The sequence below is a fragment of the Watersipora subatra genome, chromosome 9 (genome assembly GCF_963576615.1).
Source record: "Watersipora subatra chromosome 9, tzWatSuba1.1, whole genome shotgun sequence".
NCBI classification, from domain to species: domain Eukaryota; kingdom Metazoa; phylum Bryozoa; class Gymnolaemata; order Cheilostomatida; family Watersiporidae; genus Watersipora; species Watersipora subatra.
In genome coordinates this window covers 3,714,103-3,737,838 of record NC_088716.1, presented here as the reverse complement: position 1 = coordinate 3,737,838, position 23,736 = coordinate 3,714,103, and the positions used below count along the sequence as shown (strand labels likewise).

Below are 23,736 nucleotides of genomic sequence, written 5' to 3'. Positions count from 1 at the left end.
TTAGAGAACAATCAAAATTTATTTCAACTGTAGCAGTTATCAGTATTAACTAAGCGATAGATGCATATTCTATCTGTAATACATTATTATGTATTGTATTATAATGGATCAATAACAAATATGAAAATAAATAATATAAACGTCAGCTATAATGTTGATAGTTGCTAGCAGAAAGTTGAACAGATATGATTTTGTCTTGGCAGTGAAAATGTATATTTACATGAGTTACATTTCCTATGGTTCCAGTAGCTGCATTCTTACAAAACAGGAAGTGTAAACATTTACCATGTAAGCAATACCACTTCATAAGCTCATTTTATCAGATTTAGGATGATATCAAAGATTCTTAACTCAATACATTTTAACGTAGCCAATGTGAAATGACTCGACGAGTTGCAATGAAATTTATACATAGTAAAAGGTTTAAAATAACTTATCATTAGATGTCAATTTAATTCTAAAAGGTGAAATTTGTCACCTTGATGACCAAAATTGTGTGAAAGACTTGGTATTGCATTGGCTATGAAATTCCAAAGGTCTGAGTTTAGTTGAATAATAGAACAAACATCTAAGTTAGCAAAGACACAGTCTATGAAGCCAAACAGAGGAGTTTTATCTGTTAGCGTAAAAGTTGGGTGAAAAATAATTTTGCTAATAAACACAATAAACATGGCAAGAAGACAGTCTCAGAAGACTTTATTCTTGCTTTTTTACTGCAATTCTTTTTATTGTTGAGAAACGATTTGTATAATCTAAAAGCCAGTAACATATTAGCCAATCAGAACTTAATGTTCGGTTGCGGCTGACCAAACCAGAAAGCAATTTCAAGTCAGCTGTGATTGCAGCAGCTTATTTCATGCCATGCGTAAAGGTTTAGCGCCATGTGTTGCGATGTCGAAATGAGTCATTTTCTGAAAATAAAAAAACTGCAATTCCCCTGGAGTGGCTGATTTTACGGTTTTGATTCATATTTGTTAAACAATTTTAAGCACCGTAAGGCAGTTGTAAAGTGATAAAAAACAATTATTGGAAAGGTTAGACGAGCTATGACATTGAACGCGGATGCCCCGTAGTAAAAGGTTTCCACGTAGAAAAATTGTTTAGCATGAGGACTGTAAATAAAACTGTTGATCGCCCAAAGGAAGAAATGGGTGACCCCGAGGAACTGCAGCACTTCGCTCACGTGATGGTTTTCCTGCATCCTACCATGTGGGAGCAGACGACTCGCGTGCAGCACAAAAGAGCTCGAAAGTAAAATCTGAACCAATTGTGAGATCTCATAAACAACATTAAAATTTGAAAAGTCCGACACCCTCTGCGAAGTGCACTGTGGATTCCCTAATAATGTCGTATTCATTGGAATCGCTCGGCCATCAATAGAGGAGGTCGTGTTAGTGAGGTAATGCCAGTCGCGTACTGTCGTTCCTTTCACCGTCGATAAATTCGCAATAATGGAAAATGACAAAAATATTACAGATCCGCCACAGGAAAGGCAGTAAAAAGTATCAGTAAACTTGTATGTTTTGTAATTTGACTGGAATGTGACCAAGACCAAAAAACCATAGAGAAGGACGCCGATGTTCATGAGGTTGAAGGCAAAAGAAAGGCAATCCAAGGTGATGAGATAGGCCAGTATCTCATTTGCCAGGTCAGTAGGGGCCAATGCTGTTTCATTTTCACTAACGCAGTCTGTAAGGTTATACAACTTTGAGTTCTTGATGGAGTTGAGATCATCATCACCATAAATTAGAAGGAAGATGAGTCCAGTAGTTAATAAGACTACACCTGTAAACAGACCTATCGTGCACCCAAGGCCACATGCATTGCAGGTCCTGTTGTCATTGGCCAACTGTATACGATTTTGTAATAGATCCTGCAATAGATATAGTTTTAGCTTTAGCCTCAGGCCTTGTAACAAACATTGCTTTAGCCTCAAAGCTTAAAATAAATATAGTTTTAATTTCATTTTAGTAGTGGTGGTAGTGGCAGTTGGAGTAGTAGTAGTAGTAGTAGTAGTAGTAGTAGTAGTCATAGTAGTAGTAATAGTAGTAGTAATAGTAGTAGTAGTAGTGATAGTAGTAGTAGTAGTAGTAGTAGTAGTAGTAGTAGTAGTAGTAGTAGTAGTAGTAGTAGTAGCAGCAGCAGTAACATTAGTAGTAGTAACAGTAATAGTAGCAGTAATAGTAGTAGTAACAGTAATAGCAGTAATAATAGTAGTAGTAGTAGTAGTAGTAGCAGTAACATTAGGAGTAGTAACAGTAATAGTAGCGGTAATAGTAGTAGTAACAATAATAGCAGTAATAATAGTAGTGTTAGCAGTAGCAATAGTGGCAGTAGTAGCAATAATAGTAGTACTGGTGGTATTAGTAGTAGTACTGCATTTCCTTCTAATAGAAAATATAGATGAAAACATACTTGTCTTTCGTTATCAATTCGCTGAGAAGCTTCCCTTAGGCTTGCGAGTTTACCATTTATTTCTGTCTGTATACTTTCTCTGTTGGATACAAATAACTGAAATGACTTGATGACCTGGTGACAAGCGGTTGGGCTTACCAAACAGTAGAACAATAATTACCTGTTAAGCTCGAGTCTGTACCGCTGGGCTTCGCAGGAGACCCGGAGGCGCGCCGGAAAGTTGTTGATTTCTGGTAGCCTTTTGTAGACTATATTAATTTGCATAAGTTTCTGCAGACGCATCCGGGCATAGTGATTTTCATCTAATGTCACTTCTACTGTGTTGATATGTTTCTCCAATTTCTGCATGTATCTGTGAAGATGTAGGCAAGAATATGAGTGGTTTACAAACGGCACTCAAGCAACTGTTTGGCTCCATAACCAAATTCCACTTGCAACAAGTACCTGCTTCTGAGTGACAGTAATAGCTGTTTAGTGTGCTGAGTAACAGTAATAATTTGGGGCAAGTTACGACAATCCTTACTATAATAAGACATGTTTGTCCAAAGCCACATTAAGAGTATTAGGATAAAGATATAAACTCGCATGGGGATCGAACCCTGGGCATCAGATTCAAAGGCAAGTGAGCTATCACTACACCACTCGTTCACCTTACCACTTCATGGAAAAATTATTGACATACTGATTGTTCATGAAAATCTCTCACAGCACACAGAACTAGTAAGCTAACTAGTAGCCATAAAATCCAAATTGATTTAATATGTGTAACTTTGACTCTACAGTGACAACCCAATAGAAGCTTGACATACCTACAAAAGTTATTTGTTCAAACAACAACACTTTCAAATGTTTTCTGTTAAAATACCTTGGATCGCATCTTTAATTCATTTCACAGCTCAAAATATTGACAGAAATTACTACAGGTCGTTACGCAAAGCAGTAAAATGAATTCGTTATAAAAAATTCCCTAAAAATAAGTGTATACACGTTTTATATAACACTTGAGTTATATAAAAAAAATTATATTAAGAGAGTTTGGGGCAGAACTGTATAAAGTTGGCCAATGAAAACAGGAACAGCAGTATTTGTGGCTGCATGATAGGTCTGTTTGCCCACATTGTTCTTTTTATAAGTGATATAAAAACGTTTTATTATTATGTTGCCATAGAGACATGAAAACACAAGTCAACTTATTCTAATTTACACTTGACATGGTTCAACTTACTTACATTTTGTTATTACTTTTACATTTAACTTTTACCTGTTTTTTATTTTAACTTATGGCACTATGTTTTGACAATCTTTGAGTGCTGTATATTAGAAATTAGTTTGGTCACATGCTGAAATTTTGTATGGTTTATCAAAAAACTTCTATGATGTTAGTGAGAAGAGGTTTAAATGTAATTATGATTTCACTTGTAGCTCTATAGTCTGTGATTTGTTCATTTCTTTTGTTCTGTGAAAACAAAAGTAAATCAGACTATGTGAACAACGTAGTACTTTAATACAGTCAAATATGAATTCAAATAAATCTTCTGGACTCGATAATATTTCTGCTAAATTTACCAAAGCTATATTTTATGCTATAGCCGAGCCGCCATCTAAAATAATCAGCTTTTCATTTGAATCTGGGAAAGTTCCTGCACAATTAAAAACTGCGAAAGTTATTCCACTACATAAGAAAGGATCTTGTGACGAATGTGCTAATTATCGTCCTATTTCTATCTTACCTATTTTTAGTAAGATACTGGAAAAACTTGTAAATCAGCAAATTCTTGATTTCTTAGAATCCAACAACCTTCTCAATCAAAATCAATTTGGCTTTAGGCGAGGAAGAGGCATATCGAATGCAATTTTCTTTTTTACTGATCAAATTCTAGAGTCTTTTAATAAAAGAGAATGTCTAATTAGTATTTTCATAGATTTTAGTAAGGCATTTGACACCATTGATCATAATATATTACTTAACAAGTTGAATAATTATAATTTTAATCCATTGAGTATTAATTGGATCCATAGTTATCTGTCGAATAGAACTCAAGTCACACAAATAAATGATTCATATTCTAATTCCTGCGACATAACATGCGGTGTGCCTCAGGGTTCTGTGTTAAGGCCCACTCTGTTTTTACTATATATAAATGATCTTTGTCAATCTCTACATTATCTAACTCCAATTTTATATGCTGATGACACAAATTTGCTTTTTTCTTCTTCTGACTTGAATGAATCATACACAAAAATTAATTCTGATCTTCAAAGACTGAGCCACTGATGTGAAGTAAATAAACTAACAATTAATTGTGACAAAACAGCTTACATTGTTTTCAAAAACCACCAGAACAGTTTTAAATTTGAACACTTATTAACTTTAAATGATAAAAAATATTGTTGAAGTTGATGAAATTAAGTTTTTAGGCATTACAATTGATAAGAATTTGAGTTGGTCCTCACACACATGCAATTTACTGATTGACTTAAGACCTATTTCAGGACTGTTTTTTCGATCAATTAAGCACTACTGTTCCAAAAAAGATTCTGATAATGCTTTACTACTCTTTGATTCACTCTAAATTATGCTACTCGATAGAATCGTGGGAAAATGCTTCTTGGGTTCACTTTGACAAATTAATTAAGTTTCAAAAGAAAATATTGCGTATTATGTATAAAAAGCCTTTTGGTTACCCAACATTTGATTTATTTCACAACTGTAAGATTTTGACTGCTGATAGAATGTATCATTACAAATCACTTATTAGAGCACACAAACTGTATCATTCACAAACCCTTCAAAAACCTTCACATTATAACACCCGATTTCAATCATCCTCACTTCCTACTCCTTTTTATTCTTCATCTGCTGGTCAACGAACATCCAACTTTGTGGAATAAATTGCCAGCGTCGTTGAAATTACTAAAACCTATTGGTGAGTTTAAAACAAAGATAAGGCTCCACCTTAGCTCTGCTTGGTGAGCATTAGTGTCTACGCCTTATGCTGTCGACTCGGGCCTGCGACCGGTTAGCTCGGCTATTTCGCACTGGCCCCCATCATCTCTACTTTTGTTTGATTCTTGATGAACAACTGTTTGAAACTTTTCTTTGTTTTCTTGTTCCTATGTATGCGATTGTATGTACTGTATGGGTTTTCACTTTTGAATGGTAAAAACTCCATACAGTGACATGCTTTGAGATGGGCGTTGTTCATACGGCAGTGTGAGAAAGACGTGATTGCAACCCATTTGGTAATCTAAACTTTTGTGGCCTTGCGTAATAGAAACTTTGAATTTAATTTAATTTATTAAACTCACACTCGAAGACAAGTTTTAATCTTTTACTAAACTTACATTAATTCTGTCGTCATACTTTTTAGTACTGTATCTGGTTCTGCGCTTTTGCCTCACACTCATTATAACTTTTAGCCAACCTTTTAAAAACTTTTTTCTAATTGATTCGAGAAAGACCGAGTGATGCTGTTTTCGAAAGCAGCTTCTCACATACTTGGCCATATAGTGGCCATTGAGAATCGGCTCGTACGCTCAAAGACTACTCATATCTCAAGGAAGAAACTCGCTACAAAGTCTTCTCGCATGTTGGGCACTCGTATGTGTGTGTGTGCATTTTATTTAATCAATAGTGGGAATATAACATTAAACAAAAATAAAGATATAGTCATAATATTGATCAAGTCAAACAAATTAAATGAAAGCTTAGTTTCTACTCGTTGAGGCATGATGAGGCCCACATGCGCAGTAGCACTGCAGCTAGTCGAGCGCTGGGCCCACAGGAATTGGCACACCCAAACAGCAGGTCTCAATTAATCTAGGCTTAACAAATAGCTTTTAACATTAACTCTAAAACTAGCAAATGCAGCGGCTTCGTGTAAGTCTATTGGAAGACTGTTCCATTGTGATGGTACTCTGTATTCGATTGTTTTTTGACCTGAAGCAGTATAAAATAATGGTAAAGGTAGATTGGTTTCTAAAAGTCTGGTGTTATATCGTGAATCTTTTTTGGTTTCGTCATCACTCGAATAAAATTTTGAGTGAGCTATCAAGAGAATTTTATACTGATAAAGTTTATCAACAAGCAACACAGACAGCTGAACAAACAGGGATGGAGATAAAGTTAGTGGTGGTTTATTAAATATTATGAGCATTAGACATTTTTGTGATATTAGTATTTTTTTTAAATAAAAAAATGGAGCATTTCCCCATGAGTCCAGACAGTAACTAATTTTTGAGTTAATAAACACATTGTATATTAGTTTCATAATACTTTTGGGTAAAAATTTAGAACATGTAGAGGTATGACTGTACTGCATAACTCTGCAGTTTTACGTTAAATCGGAAATTCACCCACATCTTTTTGTTACGATCTGATAATCGATCACTATGAGGAGCAAAGTGTAAATACTTACTCATCGCATTTTGCCATTGAGTTGTCTTGCCTTGCTGGGTCTGGAAAAGGGGGCTTGTAAAGAGCACTTATATATGACCAGGTACGGAGGAAAGATGAAGAGAGCTCGTCTTTGTACAGAGTTTGTTCCAAGCTTTGCTGTTTGAGCTCAGTCTGTAGGCTGTGTAGCTCATTGTTGCTCAACTGAACTCTCCTAATTGCAACGTCTCTTGGACAGTCCAAGTCAGTCATCGAGCCCCATAGAAATATGATTCTTTCAAAAACTGTTCAACAAAAAAATTATTGGTAATCTAAAACATGCATGATGAGTTACTTTAATGTTTTCTTGAAGAACGACAAATAAAATGATCAAGCATTTCTAAAGTTGTTTTTTGTAAGAATAAAGGTGGAGAAGTTTGTCTCGAAAACCAAGCACCTCATTGTTTCTTTTTAATAATCATTCACAACCAATGTTTCTTCTTGATAACCAATAATGATCGATGATTCTTTCTGATAACCAATCACAACCAAAGCTTCTTATTGAGAACTATTGTGGACTAAGTTACACAAAGCACCTTGTCATAAGGCATTATATCAGCACTCTACCAGGCAGTATTTTATTCAGCAGGAAATCTGGCAACACTTTAGCAGTCAATGTGAACACACCCCATTGATTAGACAACTCCTACCAAGTAGCGAGAACTCAAGGCTGAACGGAGCAAAGTATGGCTCAACGGTTTCGTACAGGTCTCGGTAAGTGGTTGGACAACCACCTTCCAGCTGTGGTTCAGCTTTCTTTAGGTAGGCATCGGAGGTTAGCCAGACGGGTGAAAATAAGTCCAAGGCATCGTCGTCTGCAACAATAACTCTATATATACCACATGGGTGCATCCAAATCAATAAAGCTATAGAAGTAGGCATAGGCTTGAACATTTTCTTGCTCCACCCGTCTGTTGATCCCAGCTGCAATATACAAATGTACTTAAACTATACTGCTACCTGACTTTTCTCCCAGTTTAGTTTTACAGGTCACTGCATAACTCAGCTGATTTGCTGTCATATTCACACGTGACACAAGTGTTACCATTGAAACAGGAAATCTAAAACTGGAAGAAAATTCAAATGTTGTGCATAATATACTTTAAATGAGCTAGCTACACCTTTATGTTAGAATGGATGATTTCATATCGCTATCAAACGTAGACCAGATACCAACGGATTACTAACCCATTGCGGTGTACAGCCAGATAGCCATGTTTGCTGTTATAATGCTGACCAAAGATATTTGGAGCAAAGGCTTGGAATTGAAGTGAGACCTGTAGAATCGTCTTACAAACAAACACTGGCAAAGCGTAAAAAACAGTTTAAAGATGTAGAATATAATATCAACTATGTTGTCCGCCATGTTCTTTGAACTACCGCATAGAATCTCCATGACGATAGAAATGATATCGAAGGCTACACTACAGATTCCAAATAAGTAAAGAGCTAAGTGTTCAACAAACTCGTACATGTCTATGTCTTTATACTTGAATATGTCGGAAAAACTCAGTCCCTTTTTATTAAAAGCGTAAACGATTGTCAAATATCCAGGCATGAGTAGAACAATTAAAAATATTTCTGAAAAAATTGGAGAAATGAATCCAAAGTTTGTTTCACTGTGTATGTAGTCTATCCTGTCAGCACTTAGGTATTGGGTCATCAAGATGGCTACGCTAAGGCCAAAGAAGAAAACGATAAGAAGGATTGCGGTGATAAAACCGTCCTGCAGTACTGGAGTCTTATCTTGACGCCGGTGGCGGCCAACAGTAAAGATGGCCAGGAGAACTTCGGAAACTGCAATACAGAAAAATCAGAAGTTCCATTAAATTTAACTGAAAGTCCATTGATTTTGTTTGAGTCTATGCACCACCTAAAGTGGTATACCACCTAAATACCACCTAAAGTAGTATATCACCTAAATACCACCTAAATACCACCTAAAATAGTATACCACCTAAATACCACTTAAAGTAGTATACCTCCTAAATACTACATCAAGTAGTATACCACCTAAATATTACCTAAAATAGTATACGACCTAAAGTAGTATACCACCTAAAGTAGTATACCACCTAAATACCACCTAAAGTAGTATACCACCTAAATACCACCTAAAGTAGTATACCACCTAAAGTAGTATACCACCTAAATACTACCTCAAGTAGTATACCACCTAAATACCACCTAAAGTAGTATACCACCTAAATACCACCTAAAGTAGTATACCACCTAAAGTAGTATACCACTTAAAGTAGTATACCACCTAAAGTAGTATACCACCTAAATACCACCTAAAGTAGTATACCACCTAAAGTAGTATACCACTTAAAGTAGTATACCACCTAAAGTAGTATACCACCTAAAGTAGTATACCACCTAAAGTAGTATACCACCTAAAGTAGTATACCACCTAAAGTAGTATACCACCTAAAGTAGTATACCACCTAAAGTAGTATACCACCTAAAGTAGTATACCACCTAAAGTAGTATACCACCTAAAGTAGTATACCACCTAAAGTAGTATACCACCTAAAGTAGTATACCACCTAAAGTAGTATACCACCTAAAGTAGTATACCACCTAAATACTACCTCAAGTAGTATACCACCTAAATACCACCTAAAATAGTATACCACCAAAATACCACTTAAAGTACCCTAGTATACCACCTAAATACCACTTAAAATGGTATACCATCTAAATACCACCTAAAGCTTTTAAACAAAAACTTTTGGCAAATTATTAACTGCAAATTATGTTAGTGATATATTCCTCGAGAAGTACTTCTGACCAATAAAATCCCATAAATAATCTAGTCTGCCTATCGATTGGTCAAAACTAATGATTAGTCGAGATTCAGCATCACATAGGAGTGAGATCACATCAATTTAGTTAAATGTTGGCACAGTGCCAACACACTAAAAGGGCGAATAAGCTAGCTAAAGCAGAAATAAAGTAAAGAAGCATTCAGTAAATTTCACCTAAAAGCTGTTGCTAGTTCGTTTACTTGTTTCTTTGTTTTTTGCTTTCCGCTTGTTCGTTTGCTTGCTTGTTCGATAGATCGTTTGCTTGCTTGCTAGCTTGCTTTCTTGTTCTCTCGTTTGCTCGCTTGTTTATTTGTGTTTATATATCCAGTTAGTTTGTTTGTTTGTCCGCTTGCTTGTTTGTCCACTTGCTTGTTTGTCTGCTTTCATTTTGACTTGAAGTCCGTAATATATGTTACATATTATATTGAACTATTATATATCATATTACATTGCTATTATATGTGGAGAGTTAGTACATGATTGGACAGATGGAGCTACACAAGCTGTTTGTATGTCTTGTTTTGAGTGAGCATAGAGCGCTGAATAAAGTCTTCGGCTCACAAGAAATCAATGGTTCAAATCCTGGTTACACCCAGTTTGTTTTCTGGCTATCATTAACATCTTAGGTCCCTCATTGATTAAGACTCACATGTTATCAATTGCTTAGCCTTTATGCATGTTAACTCCCTATGAGGAAGTGCTAGCAGCGGTTGGTCTTGCTCCAAGTTACCATAAATATAAGAAATTATCTTTAAAAAATGGTAAATAAATCTGTCAGAGTAAAATAATATTATTTTAGAATGTGACAATTAGTTATAACCTATGAAATGCGACAATTAGCTAATTGTCGCATTCTAAAATAATAATAATAATAGCCGAGCTAATAACTCAATCATAGGTTATATATAACCTATGATTGAGCTGAAGAGCCTCTAATTGTATAGCTCGGTTAAACAGGGCTAGAACTAAAGCAGAGAAATCTTTCTTGTTTTCTAAAAGTTTTAATTATGACAAAAATCAAATGTTCTGTTAAATAAGAATTGAAACGGTTGGTTGCAGCAGAGTGTTGATGGGACAAGTCACCTATAGAAATGCCATTTCAGGAATGTTCCAGCATATTTGTTGAGTCATCAGTTGAGTAAGTTTAGTCAAACAGAACGAATAGGGCTGCCTCTGTGCAGCGATAAAGTGTCTAGAGTACAGTCTAGAAACTACATTTAGCATAGACCTATTAACTATACTATATTAACTATATATTAAGTACAGTTAATAGGTCTATGACATTTAGAGATGGACTTTTCTATGTTCAATTCATTTAGTATCAAATAGCATTTCTTAGCTTTGTTTAACTCTATCACTATAATAGTCTATTAAGTTGCTATTATTATTGTTAATATTATTTATTTATTATATTGCTTTTAAATTAGAGTAGAAAGAAACTTACGTGTGTTCCAAAAAGTCATCCTGTCAAGGGAGTGCGTGTGAACTACTGAAGAGGTAGACCATAAATAACCTGTAGGGTGCAAAGGGCTGACACTCAAAGATAGACACCAGGAAACACAGGCTGGTCTCATGACCACCATATCTTATCGACAATCGTCTGATAACACGTCTGATAACAGTGCGGCACAGCAGTATCTTTGGGTGGAACCATAGAAGAATATGTAAAGGTGAGCCGCTAGGAAATGTCCTTTGATCTAACACGAGGTTCATCAGAATGATTGATCCATTGTACTTATCTCATCAACAGGTAAATTGATTAGCTATTATCTCCTATAAACATTATAACCAGGAAATATTTCATAACAATTCAGCGAGTTGCTCTGAACGGCTTTAACCAGGGTTACTATATTGTTTTAATCTAAGGAAACAAAAAGGTAGAATGGGTATAAAGCCAGGAGGTATTAAACTATTTCCATCTACGAGGAATTATGTCTCAAGTGAAAATTGGGAGTTGGCTATTTTAATAAGTACAAATAGGAAGGTTGTGTACTGGAGAGCCAAGCAGCAAAAGTATTGTTATATGGAAGCGACTTGTTTAATCATCAGCCAATCACTGTAACACACTAATGGAATTCAAGCTTGCTATCATTAAACTATCTTATTATTTCTAAAGGAATTGTTGGTTTATATTCATCTATTTTGGGATCATGAGTCATTGTCCGATGTTAGTGCAGCCATCCATTTGTTTCAAAATTTACTTTATGCGTCCAGTTTGGTTTTTCTGCATGAATAATTTATTTATAAGGAATGCTGCCTCATAAAGATCTTGCTCTATATGTACATGTATCTTCCCCTCATTGTTAGCATTTGCCTCACATTTGCACACGTTCGGCTGCTATCACTCTTAGTCTATCTCATAGTCAAATCACTGTATAAGGAAAGCAGCGCCACCAAAAGGTGCATGCTCAGTTGTTTAGAAACCTGAGCTGTATTAAACACGAACAAGCAAAGGTCACTTTGAATGGCATATGTAGAATTGTTCGAAATATTAATACAATTAAGCAAAGGACAATAAAGAAACTGTCTCGTATAAAAGTGTTGATATATCTATGGTGCATATACAGTACACATGTTGATAGCTCTATGTCTCATATACAAGTGTGGATAGCCCTATGTCTCATATGCAAGTGTTGATAGCTTTGTCTCATATACAAGTGTGGATAGCTCTATGTCTCATATGCAAGTGTTGATAGCTCTATGTCTCATATACAAATGTTGATACCTCTATGCCTCATATACAAGTGTTGATAGCTCTATCTCTCATATACAAGTGTAAATAGCTCTATATCTCATATACATGTGTGAATAGCTCTATGTCTCATATCCAAGTGTGGATAGCTCTCTGTCTCATATACAAGTCTGGATAGCTCTATGTCTCATATACAAGTGTGGATAGATCTATGTCAAACTGATGAACAGACAGACACCACTCTTACTATAGCAAATATGTATTGTTGGTTTTACTTTAGACATATTTCTTTCTTTGCAGCATAGACTTGCTATTTGAAAAGCCGTTTTAAATTGACATTGAGGGTGTGCGCTCCCCATGATTTAACAAATTTATTGTAATTGTTAACAATAAACCAAATAGAAGTGGTGACAAATCAGAAAAGTTGTCAATACAAACCAATAATATTAGAGTTATAGTATAGTTATTAAATTACAAAGTAAAGCTTAGTTTAGGGCTTTGGAAATCTTGGAAGGTATTAAACAATTTACATGTATTTTATTGTTTATGTAAATATCTTTTAACGTAAACTTTGTCGAAGCGGATTATTGGAGTTGTTTGTTGTACTTTTAGAGTTGCCATTTGAAGAGGCTGCTATTGCTAATATGGTGAGAGAAGCTCACTCTCTCTTGCTTACAAAGATTTGTTGCAGGACAAAACTATGCTCAGTTCATGTATTCATTTTTATTCCTAATTGAAGATAAATTATCAATAGAATTCACACAACTACTATCTAAGTCCATAAGCAACAGCAGAAATGCCAACTCCAATCAAATGGTTCGCAATTTACAAGCACACGGAGTTGTCCTCTCTCCAGCAGGATCTGGTAGGCAGAGTGTAAACTGATTGGTTATATTTCCTATGAGAACTGGAATGACAACAATCACAAGCCTCCACTACCACCTCCTTCTTGTTGTAATCGTGTGAGATAGGTCTTCTCAACGACTTGCATAGCATCCAAGTACCTGTCCATACATGTCCCGAGACATTTCTAAAAGAAACAGCCAATAGAAAGGTTCAGATAACTGTACACACACTGTCACAGCATGTCAGTAGTACAATCAAGCCTTGACACGCAAGGTTCACATCCATTTCAATAACTGCTTCATATGTTGGAACAAACCCTCTAATAAGAATATTTGGCAATTTGTTTAATTCGCTCCGTAATAAAAAATACCAAAGTTGAATACTTCAAGTAATTATAGTAGCATTGAAACATACACATTATTCCAAACTACTTGAAAAACTCTCAAACAATAAAGCAAAAACCGATAGAAAGTAGTTTTTATTGTTTGTGCATTCTATAGGTACGTGAACCCCAGGGTTGATACTCTGAAAGAAACACCCTCCTGAATAGGCCCAGACTTGGATACCGTACCCCCAATCACCTGGTTGGTCAAATTGAAAAACACCTCCTAAACACTGAAAGTTACCTAGGGGCGCCCAGGTTCCATGCCCCGCTAAACATCCAATATGATTCAGAAGTTATAAAAATAATTTCCACTAAGCCTATAGCATATGTATCCCCTATGTATCTAGGGGAACACCTAATCAGGCCAATCAATGAAAGAAAATGTTCAGCAAAACTTAGTACATTTTATTTGGGCCCCCTAAAGTAGCAAATTCCCTGACTAACTATGAACTGACTGATTAACTGATTTTCCTGACTAACTAACTGAACTGATTAACTATGCAAAAAACTCTAACAATAAAGCAAAAACTGATAGAAAGTAGTTTTCATTGTTTTTGTATTCTAGAGGTACTTGAACTGAAGCCTACGGTAAGCAGTACATGCGTTCGGTGGTAGAGTCAATGATAAATATACATGGTGTTATTCACTCTTAATTTACACCAGGTCAAGTTTAAATTAAACTAATTTATATAGTTTTCATGATTTTAGCATTTAGTTTTTAGTTTCCACTGGCTTCCTTAGTTTTGAATGAAGTACTGTAATGGTTCAAGAAATTTCAAACATCAGAATCACTTCGTATGTTAGATGTGCAGTTGTTTAAATTTCATATTATGTAGAACTCATATGTAGAGGTGATCCTAACAGAAGTTACAGAGTAACCGCTATATAGACAAATGACAAAACGTTCCATGAAAGAAAGAGTTTTAAGAGAGAGGATCTTTGAAAGGTGAGAAAATGAGTTCAAATTCTGTCATTAACCGTTTTAAGAATGTTAGTAATTCACGATATGACTTGCCTGTTCAGACCCACTCAAAGATGTTCCAGGTTTGGTGACACACACTTTGAAGCATTTGTCCTGTATGTTCTGTCAAATAAGAATTAAAATGGTTGGTAGCTGTAGTGTTGATGAGACAAGTCACCTATAGAAAGGCCATTTCAGGAATGTTCTAGAACGTGTGTGTCTGTGTGAGCAATTCCTCGAAGATCGAGTATGTCTGTTTAGCTTATTACCAGCAGACGCCGCACAGGTTTTTAAGAGCGTTACTACTCGAAAAATTTTCTATGATCTTAGCTAGGCATGTTTGAAGTGTTTCGGCGAGTGTAATGGTTCTACTCAACATGTCCTATGCTCATATAGTAGTTCCTACTCGTACAATACAATATATATTAACCTATATGTACACACATACTAGTGGAATCTACGCTACGAGTCATCTTTCGCGGTTAGCAATATACTATTCTTCTAGGCTCTCAGTCTAAAAATAAATTATTGATGGCTAACTGTAAAAACAATTACTAGGATCATCAATAATGACATAATTAATATCCCTTTACATGTGTCAATTAAAACTGGTTTTATCCATTTTTGTAACTCTCAGTGTTGATGAGACAAGTCACCTATAGAAAGGCCATTTCAGGAATGTTCTAGTACGTGTGTGCGTGCGTGCGTGATTGAGTGTCTGCCTTATAGAGTACCGCACTTTTCGGACTATTAGCCGTTACTAGCTATCTAGGGCGCATTAACGGGAATCTCCGGTTAGTACACGCCTCTATTATACATAACCTATTCATCGTTTGCCGTTTTCACACAAGCCGTATTCAACGAGTTTGCAACCCAAGTTGATAAACCGAGTTATATTTACAAACTCAAGTTTGTAAATATAACTCGGTTTATCAACTTGGGTTGCAAACCCGGGGCACTCTGATTCGTCATAGGTTAGTCATTTTACTTGTTTTATTACATTGACTTACTATCCTGTAACACACTCATATTCTTATTAAAATATGACTTGCTTTTGATACTTCCGGTTCATATGATCTGTATTATGATAACGCTTAATAAAATAGCTGTATTATTATGTAACTTGCTTGTAATGTTGCTTTTTATTAAGCAGTGTGTATCAATTTATTACAATTTGTTTTGTATATTTAGCCACAATTATATTATCTTAGGCTTCACGGCATAAATGGTATTAAAAGCGTGCGTGACATCAAATTGAATTAAAATCTGAGGCTAAATTTATTGTCATCTCATTATCATTCCATACATCAGTAAAATCAATCTCACGCAACAATCTCACAATGCAGCAGTTTTGTGGGTTTTCTATAAACATTACAGTAAGGGAACCTCGACAACTGGAGACATGCCCAGTTGCGGAAAGCAATTTAAGTGTTGAATTTCATTACTGTCCCTACCATTGACTTTTTTGGGAACTGAACCCTATCTGCTGTTTGTAGATCGGTCTTTCTAGACCACGGCTGCTCTAAAAGAATGTGTGGTAGTACTATTAATTACTGTTAGTACTGTATTCTTCACCTAAGTTCTCACACTCAAATCTTGAGTAGTTTTAGATACAGGATAACACTATTTACTTCATTTCCAGTAATGTAAATAATTCATGCATGGATATCAACCTATTCGTAATAATAGTCAAAATAACTTGCCAAAAGATATCTTACTGGTGTCAACATTTCCCAAAAGCAATAGTGTTATGTTAGAGTTGTGCTCTCTCACCCTAATAAGAACCGTCCGGAACAGGCCCCCAACTTGCTCAACTATCATACTGCACTTAGCTTAGCCCTTTGCAGAAGTAAATATAAATACCAACAAAATTGAAGAACAATGTTAAGGAAAAAATGGGAAAACCCAAATCTTTATAGTGGAAAACCCAAACCTTTATAGTGGAAAAACCCAAACCTTTATAGTGAACCAAGCCCTCACATGCCAGTACCATGGCAATGTTGTGACATATAAGGATAAATAACTTTCCTCCAAATAAGAACAAATTCAGAAATAGTGGTTGACACCTTCAACCGATATACACAAAGGAGTGCCGTTTAGCGACACTGGAATGTCATTATTCATCGATATGTATAGCAGTAGCATAAATTTTGTTAACAAAAACAACATTGTGGTAACCACTTGAAAACGTGGCTCTCTTAAATTACTAGCACTTTCCTTGTTAAATCACGAGTAAATGATCCTCAAGGAAGCCACCAAACTCTCCTCACTAGTCACTAGATTCATACAAACAACCAGTACCCAAGGTTCTGCAAGCCAAACACTCAATTCTTCTGATGTCAAGTAAATCAAACTTGAATCAATGGATATGCGAACTTTAAACATTTCGGCAAGTGAGACCCAAACTAATACAGAATCCTCCTTAACAGTGTCTTCACAAAAATACAACTAAAGCAGATGTTATTAATGAGCTTTAAGAAGCAAAGTTTCTAGAAAAGAAAATTAGCTGAAGCGAGCCTAAAGTTTCGCTACTTACAACAGCTAAAACTCTGAATCAGGAAAAAACTTGGTGAGTGCTCTAGTTGATTCGATCTGGTTATATTCCTGCCAGGAAATCAGTGAACCACATTGTTACAGACCTGTAACAATCAGCTTATAAGCTGGTAAAACACAGAACAGTATCCTGGAACAATGTCTATGCTTGATAGTTGAGCTATGATGTGTAATCCCAAATGTCATTTAGGCCGAGGTAGGAAAACTCGCACATACTCTCTCCAATAGCTACTCTCTCCAATAGCTCACCAACATGACATCAAGTGAAGACCAAACTTGTACCCGCAGCTCTTTTTTTGGATCTGCGGAAGGCGCTTAAAGGTTGACTTGCAACAAAATTCACATTACCGTTATTTGGTATCAAAAGCTTCACCATGTTTTACTCTGTTGTGTTGTAGGTGCCAAATATGTGGAAATGTGATTACAAGCTTTTAAAAGCTCAAAAACAAAGTAAAAGCATTTTTAAAAGTTCAAAAAAAAGTTCAAGTAAAAGCTCAAAAAACATTTTTGAGCTCTTAAAAGCTCAAAAATGTAGGGCACGCTGAAACCCACCTCAAATTTCTTGCTTGTTTACATTATTTTGAATTCTTATCTCACTAACTAAAGAGCTTTCTAGGTCATCTTATGAGATATCTTGATTACATAAAATAAAAAAACAGCAATCTAGGTGAGCAATGATTTTGTAAACTTTATTGGTAAACTTTTGTTCTTTTATTTTTATATCCAAATTTAGACAATTGCACTTCTTTGTTACATCATCCCACGTTAACAAAAACCAGTGGAGTCAGCTACAGACATGTTCTTTTCACAATGCATCCACCAACTTTATGATGTTACAACATCCTGAGTTGAGGATGAACATTTTGGTTACTCAGAGTTATTTAGGGCACGTTGAAACACAAAGGGTATGGGGCAAGTTGCAACATGCTTTAATGATAAAAATAGAGGGGCAACATGTTGCCCCTCAAACTTGCCCCTCTATTCTTATGGAAAGGAAGTTTGAGTAGTGTGAAAGCTGCGGTTTGATACAAACTTTGATTACATAACTAAAAGTTAATCCTTATGATGAACCTTCAATTTCTGGACAATATTGATATGATGACTGTAAATGTCAACATATAGAAAGACTGTGGAAGTTTGTTTCTCGTGATTGCTGTACAGTGTTTTGTAGTTTATAGCTAACTCTTGTCAATTTTTTCTTGCTCAGATAAATAGTGGCAATTTGAATTGTTTGATTGAAAACAAGGACTCCAAGAATTCAAAGGAAAGACATTTCTAAAACAAAAATTTACAATGAAAGTCAAGGACGCCATGGTCAATTGCACCAGTTGCATAATTGCTGTGTCAACGTACCCCTAACGGGACACGTTGACACTTGCAATTAGTAATTTTGTTATATTTTCCAAAGTATACAACCATTAGAATTGGTATACATATGTAAAACATACTTCTGCATTCTATGCGATCATTTAAATTATATTCCAATATTTTAGTGAAGCTTTGTAGCGAAAAATGCATTTTCGGTTGCAACGTGTCCACCCTTCCCTACTCTACAGCAACTCAAGCCATGTTGATCTACTTGAAGCCATGTTGGTCTAGTCAACATGCTCTGTGAATCTGAAATATGAAACTAACCCATAATGCTCCCTAAGACTCTCTGTTACTTTACCTGGACTAACAGCTATATGGATTGCATTTCAATCCTGATAAAGATGTTCTGCATCCGCTAAACCCCATGCTCACAGGTAAGCTTGTACAAGAAAAAAAAGCTAGAGTTGGTTGACAGTCACGTAAAGATAAATGACACTTTTGCACTAACATCCTAATTAAACCATAACCAAAGTGTTGTGGACAGGTATCAAAAAATGATATACTGATCCACAAAAATCTAGAACATATGTAAAACAGATTTAGAGCTCAATCTTAAAAGAAGAATACATGTGGCATCATGAGTAGACTGTCCCGGTTAGAGAGTGATGAAAAATTGAAAAAGATTTTCTAACGAACCGAATTTGAAATGAGCGATGGTCCTGAACAGTGCCATGAGGGAGTGACTCCACCGAGTAAGCCAGACTAGATTGTGTGTCCCATGCAACCACAATTTCGTTGGCAAGCGAGATATCAAATGCAGGAAGGCATTCATTTCCGATAACCGATGGAAAGACGAGGCGACTGAGCCGTTATATACTGTATATATATGCAAAATTTCTGGGACTGATGCTAACACAGAAAAGATGAAAAACGCCATTTGCCAAATTGATACACATTTTTATTCAATTGACAATCTTTAACGAGCTAATTCATACTGTTCGCATGTTAGTAAATTTTATTTATGTTGCATGTTGGAATAGTATAAGTATCTGTTCTAACTAGTTACTGGTTGCTAAAATTCCTTCAAGTAATGTTTTTTTGTTTATGCTTTTTTCTCATGACAAGATTTTGTATTTGTTACTTTTCGTCCACAGGATATGTCTTGTTATTACATGAGAGTACTGCTCACCACATACTGTTGTATAATCGAGCTGATGGGCCGCGGGCTATGCTAATGCCCGAGGTCATGGTAGTTACAGGTAGTTACGAGAGGTCACGGGGAGTACGAGAGGTAACGGGAAGTACGAGAGGTTACGGGAAGTGCGAGAAGTTACAGGAGTATAAAGGCGTGGGGAGATTGGGAGAGCTTCCTTCTTTGCATCAACCGCATGTGAGTACACACGTTTATATAACACATACTGTATGTAACTTTTCATGGGATTGTTACTAGCATTTAGTTTAGTCCACCAAGATGGTTAGCTGCAGCACGATATTTTTACATTGTTGTAAATGTGGAAATTCTGCAAAGTTAGCAGACAGCAAAGTAAATCGATTGGTCAATTCACTTAATTGCAGCAGTGCATCCGCCTATCAATATAAATACTGTTGCCATTTTTCAAGCAGGTCAGAGTGTGTTTCCCTCTTGAGGGATAGACATGGATATCTTACTTCTATAAAATTGTTTATTCGCCGGAGAAATGTTATCACTTATTGATGGTAAGTTAAATAACTGACAGCAAACTCGGAAAAGGTTGCTGATGCTAATGCTAATTGATGTTGCCAATGCTGATTAGAATTAAAGAGTTATTGCTCTCACAAAGTTCTTAGCCCTTTCTGTTAGGTTCAGCAGGTTGTACCCTGTTGGTTTCAGCAGAGCGCAAGTTCGGTGGTTTCAGCAGGTTGTATTGTAGGAAGCATTGGGTTCAGCCGCACTCTGTTTGTCTCAGCAGAGCGCTAGTGAGTCGGTCTCAGGAGCGTATCATAAATACGCAAAAAATGAGAGTTGTCGCCACCCCCACTCCAAAAGGGGTTTGCTTCAAGAGGAATATGCGCTTAGAATTAACTGCATGTTCAATGTTTATTTCCCTATATCGGTTTTCTAAAAAGAATTCTGATGAGCCAAGAACGAAAAGTTTCGCATCACTATTTAATAGAATAGTGTGGGTAGCTTAGCTAGTGTTTATCGGTAAAAAAGCTAAGTGCGGTAGTGCACTCGTGTAAACAATATATCGCCATTTACCGTTAATATCTGTTTTAATTTTTCCATTTCTACTTGCATGTTGACCTGTTCCATAATTTGCTTTCTTTGAGAAGCATCGATTTGAGAAGCCATAGTTATATTATTCGGAAAATATATAATAAGAATTTAATGGCGAAATGCGAAGTCACGCTTTTCCAACATAGCCTTGGAGCACGCTAATTTTGTAACCAAAGACTGCGTTTCAAAAAATATTTAGCGTGACTGTATTTCGAGAAAATTTGGAAAAGTGTAACAAACCGGAAGCCAATAAAGGTTTTCAACACTGTTTTGACAGTTTTGTTAAAACTTATTTGCAACCAATTTTTATTTAATAATAACGTAAAGCTAAAATACTATTAAATTATTTTTTAACTTATTAAATATTTTAAACATTTTGTTTATTTCGTTTAAGTGTAAGAACAAAAAACTCTATATACTACAAAGCTCTACTTGTTTATTGACCAAACTTATGACAACGGCGTTTGCTATGTAAGGCGAAATCAAAAAGACCTGCCGGGAGCACAATAAACTCTGTGGTAATGTGTGCGAGTCTAATCGATTTATTTCTGCAACAATTGCTTCATCGCAAAATGTTTTGTCACGCTCAAATCTAATTTAGACTAGACAGCGAGTTGTGGTCATTAACAGAATTTTGGGGTCGTGTTGGAAGCCTGGTCTGTAAGATAGTTATGATTGATCTTTGTGTTTAAATTGTCCAATTCAACTAGTTGCAGTTTTTTGATTATTCATTGTCTTTTGTTCAAAGCTAACCAGTGCGAGATAATATTACGCAGTAGGAATATCATAACACTGTGAACAAAAGATGCAATTTATTGTATTGGCATACAAGAGTGACTGAGATAATTACTTTGCAATATTGGTGATGATAGAATTGGCTGGAACACTAATAAAAAACAGCAGCATGATTTTACAACTAATAATTATTCAATGATGCACTGTTAATAGAATAACTATTAGGCCTACAATGAGACGTGTTTCAATATTTCTGAGCCATTTTCACCACCAATGAAGTGAAAATAAAAGCTTATAAATAGAAAAAGGAGGAGACCAAACATGGACCAAGTGTCAAAACCTAGTGACAAATTGCCAAAATAGTCATAAACACCATAGCGCACATAACTATGGATAAGAGAACTAGAGTAGAATTTAAAGTGAAAGCGTTCAGTGCGTATGCAGCAAGTATATTCCTGTATAGCAGTGAAACTTAGATCATCACCAAAACTAATGCACAAGCAATAAACAGCTTTCAGAGGAGGCTACTGAAAAAAGCCATAAACATAACATATTTCGCAAAGATCAGTAGCATCAACCTGCACAACCTAATCAAGAAAAGACCATAAAGCGAAATTATTCAAAATTGGAGACTGAGAGTCGCGGGGCATATACTAAAACAGCCAGAAAAAAACCCCTTCAGAGAAGCACTAGGGGAATATAGACTTCCCCTAAAAAGAATCAGGGGCCCCAAATTTAATCTGGAACAAGAACATTAAAATTGACCAGAAATCAATAGGAATGAAATTTGAACAAGCCAAAGAAATTATTGAGAATAAAAAGGAAAGGCGTAAAATGATAGGGAAGGCTAGCTGAGCTGGCGACAGCAGAAGTGATCAAATAACCAGGATGCAGATGAGGATGAAAGCCAATGGCTCTCATTGCAGCTTGTCTGTCTTACTTGATTCGTTCATCTAAAATGGTGGAAGATTCAAATTGTACACAATCCAACTACCGTGCACACACAGGTTATGACATCCCTGTTTCATGTTTTTTTCGTTGAACATGTTTTTTCATTGCCTTCACATGGTATGTTTTTCACCATTTGACATCAACAAAAATATCTCTTGAAATTCAAATTTGACAATCAGTACGTTGAATACATCGGAATGACTAAGATGACTATATGCTATTTGCTGAAATTCCTCCAACAACACCTGAAAACGATAATAAGGTGCTCTCTCTCTCAGCTCAGCATTCTTTCGTAAGTGCTTGATATTTCGTGAGTGAAACAAAAACTAACGAAAAAGTAAGTGAAAGTGAAGATTTATTGTGCATTTCAGCATTTAATATGATATTTATTATAAACTTTAATTCATTATATGCATATATATACGCATATATCTATACACTTAATGAATTATGTATATATTATATAACCCTCGTGCGGGTTACAGTTCAGCTTTCATGGCTTCGATACTTGGCGAGGTAACAAATATTTCTTAAAAAGTAAAATTTAGAAAAGCTAAAATAACCCTCGCATACTCTGGCCCAGTGAGATCCCTCCACGAGCATAATGTGGTAGCAGTTGTTTTTCTGTAACGTTTTGTGGAAGTAATAAATAAATGTTAGAATAAAAAAGTGAAAACTGCAGTGAAAAAAGAGAAAAAAAATGTGACACTCTTCATCATGCTTGTTAAATGCCTTCAGCCATCAAAATCATTTTATGATCCTTCAAAAAGAATAAAGTGATTAATGAAAAAGTGACTTTATTAACAATGCAATTATTAAATATACAGTCAAACATGGATAACTCGAACTTCAAGGGACCGAGCAAAAGTGTTCGAATTATCAGAGCATTCAAGTTATCAGAGCACTGTCACAAGTCCATATATTTACTTATTTATTAGTAAATACATGTACATATACAAACTATAATATAAATCAAAAGCACAAATGGCTTGTTTCAAATTAAATGCTTCTAATGTAAAGTTTAAAACGTTTTCATGAAAAAGTATAGAGATTTTTCTATCACTTGAGATTGGTTTGTTGTTTGAGGTGATGTTATTGCCAGGACGTTTTTCAGATTGACATTGGCAAACTTGATCGTTGTTGAAATGCTCAAAAGAAAAGACATTTTTTTCTTTTGGGGTTTTACCCACGATCAATTTTGCCGTTTTTTCTTGAAGTTTATGCAGATTACTTTACTTGACCTGGGATTCGTTAAGAGCAACACTCCGAGGCAGTTCAATTAGAAGTTTTACGAGGTTTTACGGTACATTCTATATCACTCACGCTTTTTTAATAGATACTCATTGAATGTACACACGTATTCTGTGTTTAGGTCAAACGATAAA

At 35.6% G+C, this 23,736-nt stretch overlaps 1 protein-coding gene across 1 annotated transcript; it reads right to left on the bottom strand.

Moving 5' to 3' along the window:
* Positions 1-952: 952 nt before the first annotated feature.
* LOC137404218 (uncharacterized) lies at positions 953-8,042 on the bottom strand. Its single transcript, XM_068090379.1, has 6 exons — positions 8,039-8,042; positions 7,501-7,665; positions 6,864-7,095; positions 2,576-2,767; positions 2,416-2,494; positions 953-1,873 (listed from the first exon to the last, which is right to left on the bottom strand). Exons 1-6 carry the CDS (start codon positions 8,040-8,042, stop codon positions 953-955), a joined length of 1,593 nt encoding a protein of 530 aa, XP_067946480.1.
* Positions 8,043-23,736: the final 15,694 nt, after the last annotated feature.

Bases quoted from the DNA above. Each gene is read 5' to 3' on its own strand.
- LOC137404218 (XM_068090379.1), bottom strand. The intron at 7,096-7,500 runs GTAGGAGTTGTC...TTTGTTGAACAG, and splicing joins CCTTGAGTTCTCGCTACTTG to TTTTTGAAAGAATCATATTT. The intron at 2,495-2,575 runs GTAATTATTGTT...TGTATCCAACAG, and splicing joins TACAGACTCGAGCTTAACAG to AGAAAGTATACAGACAGAAA.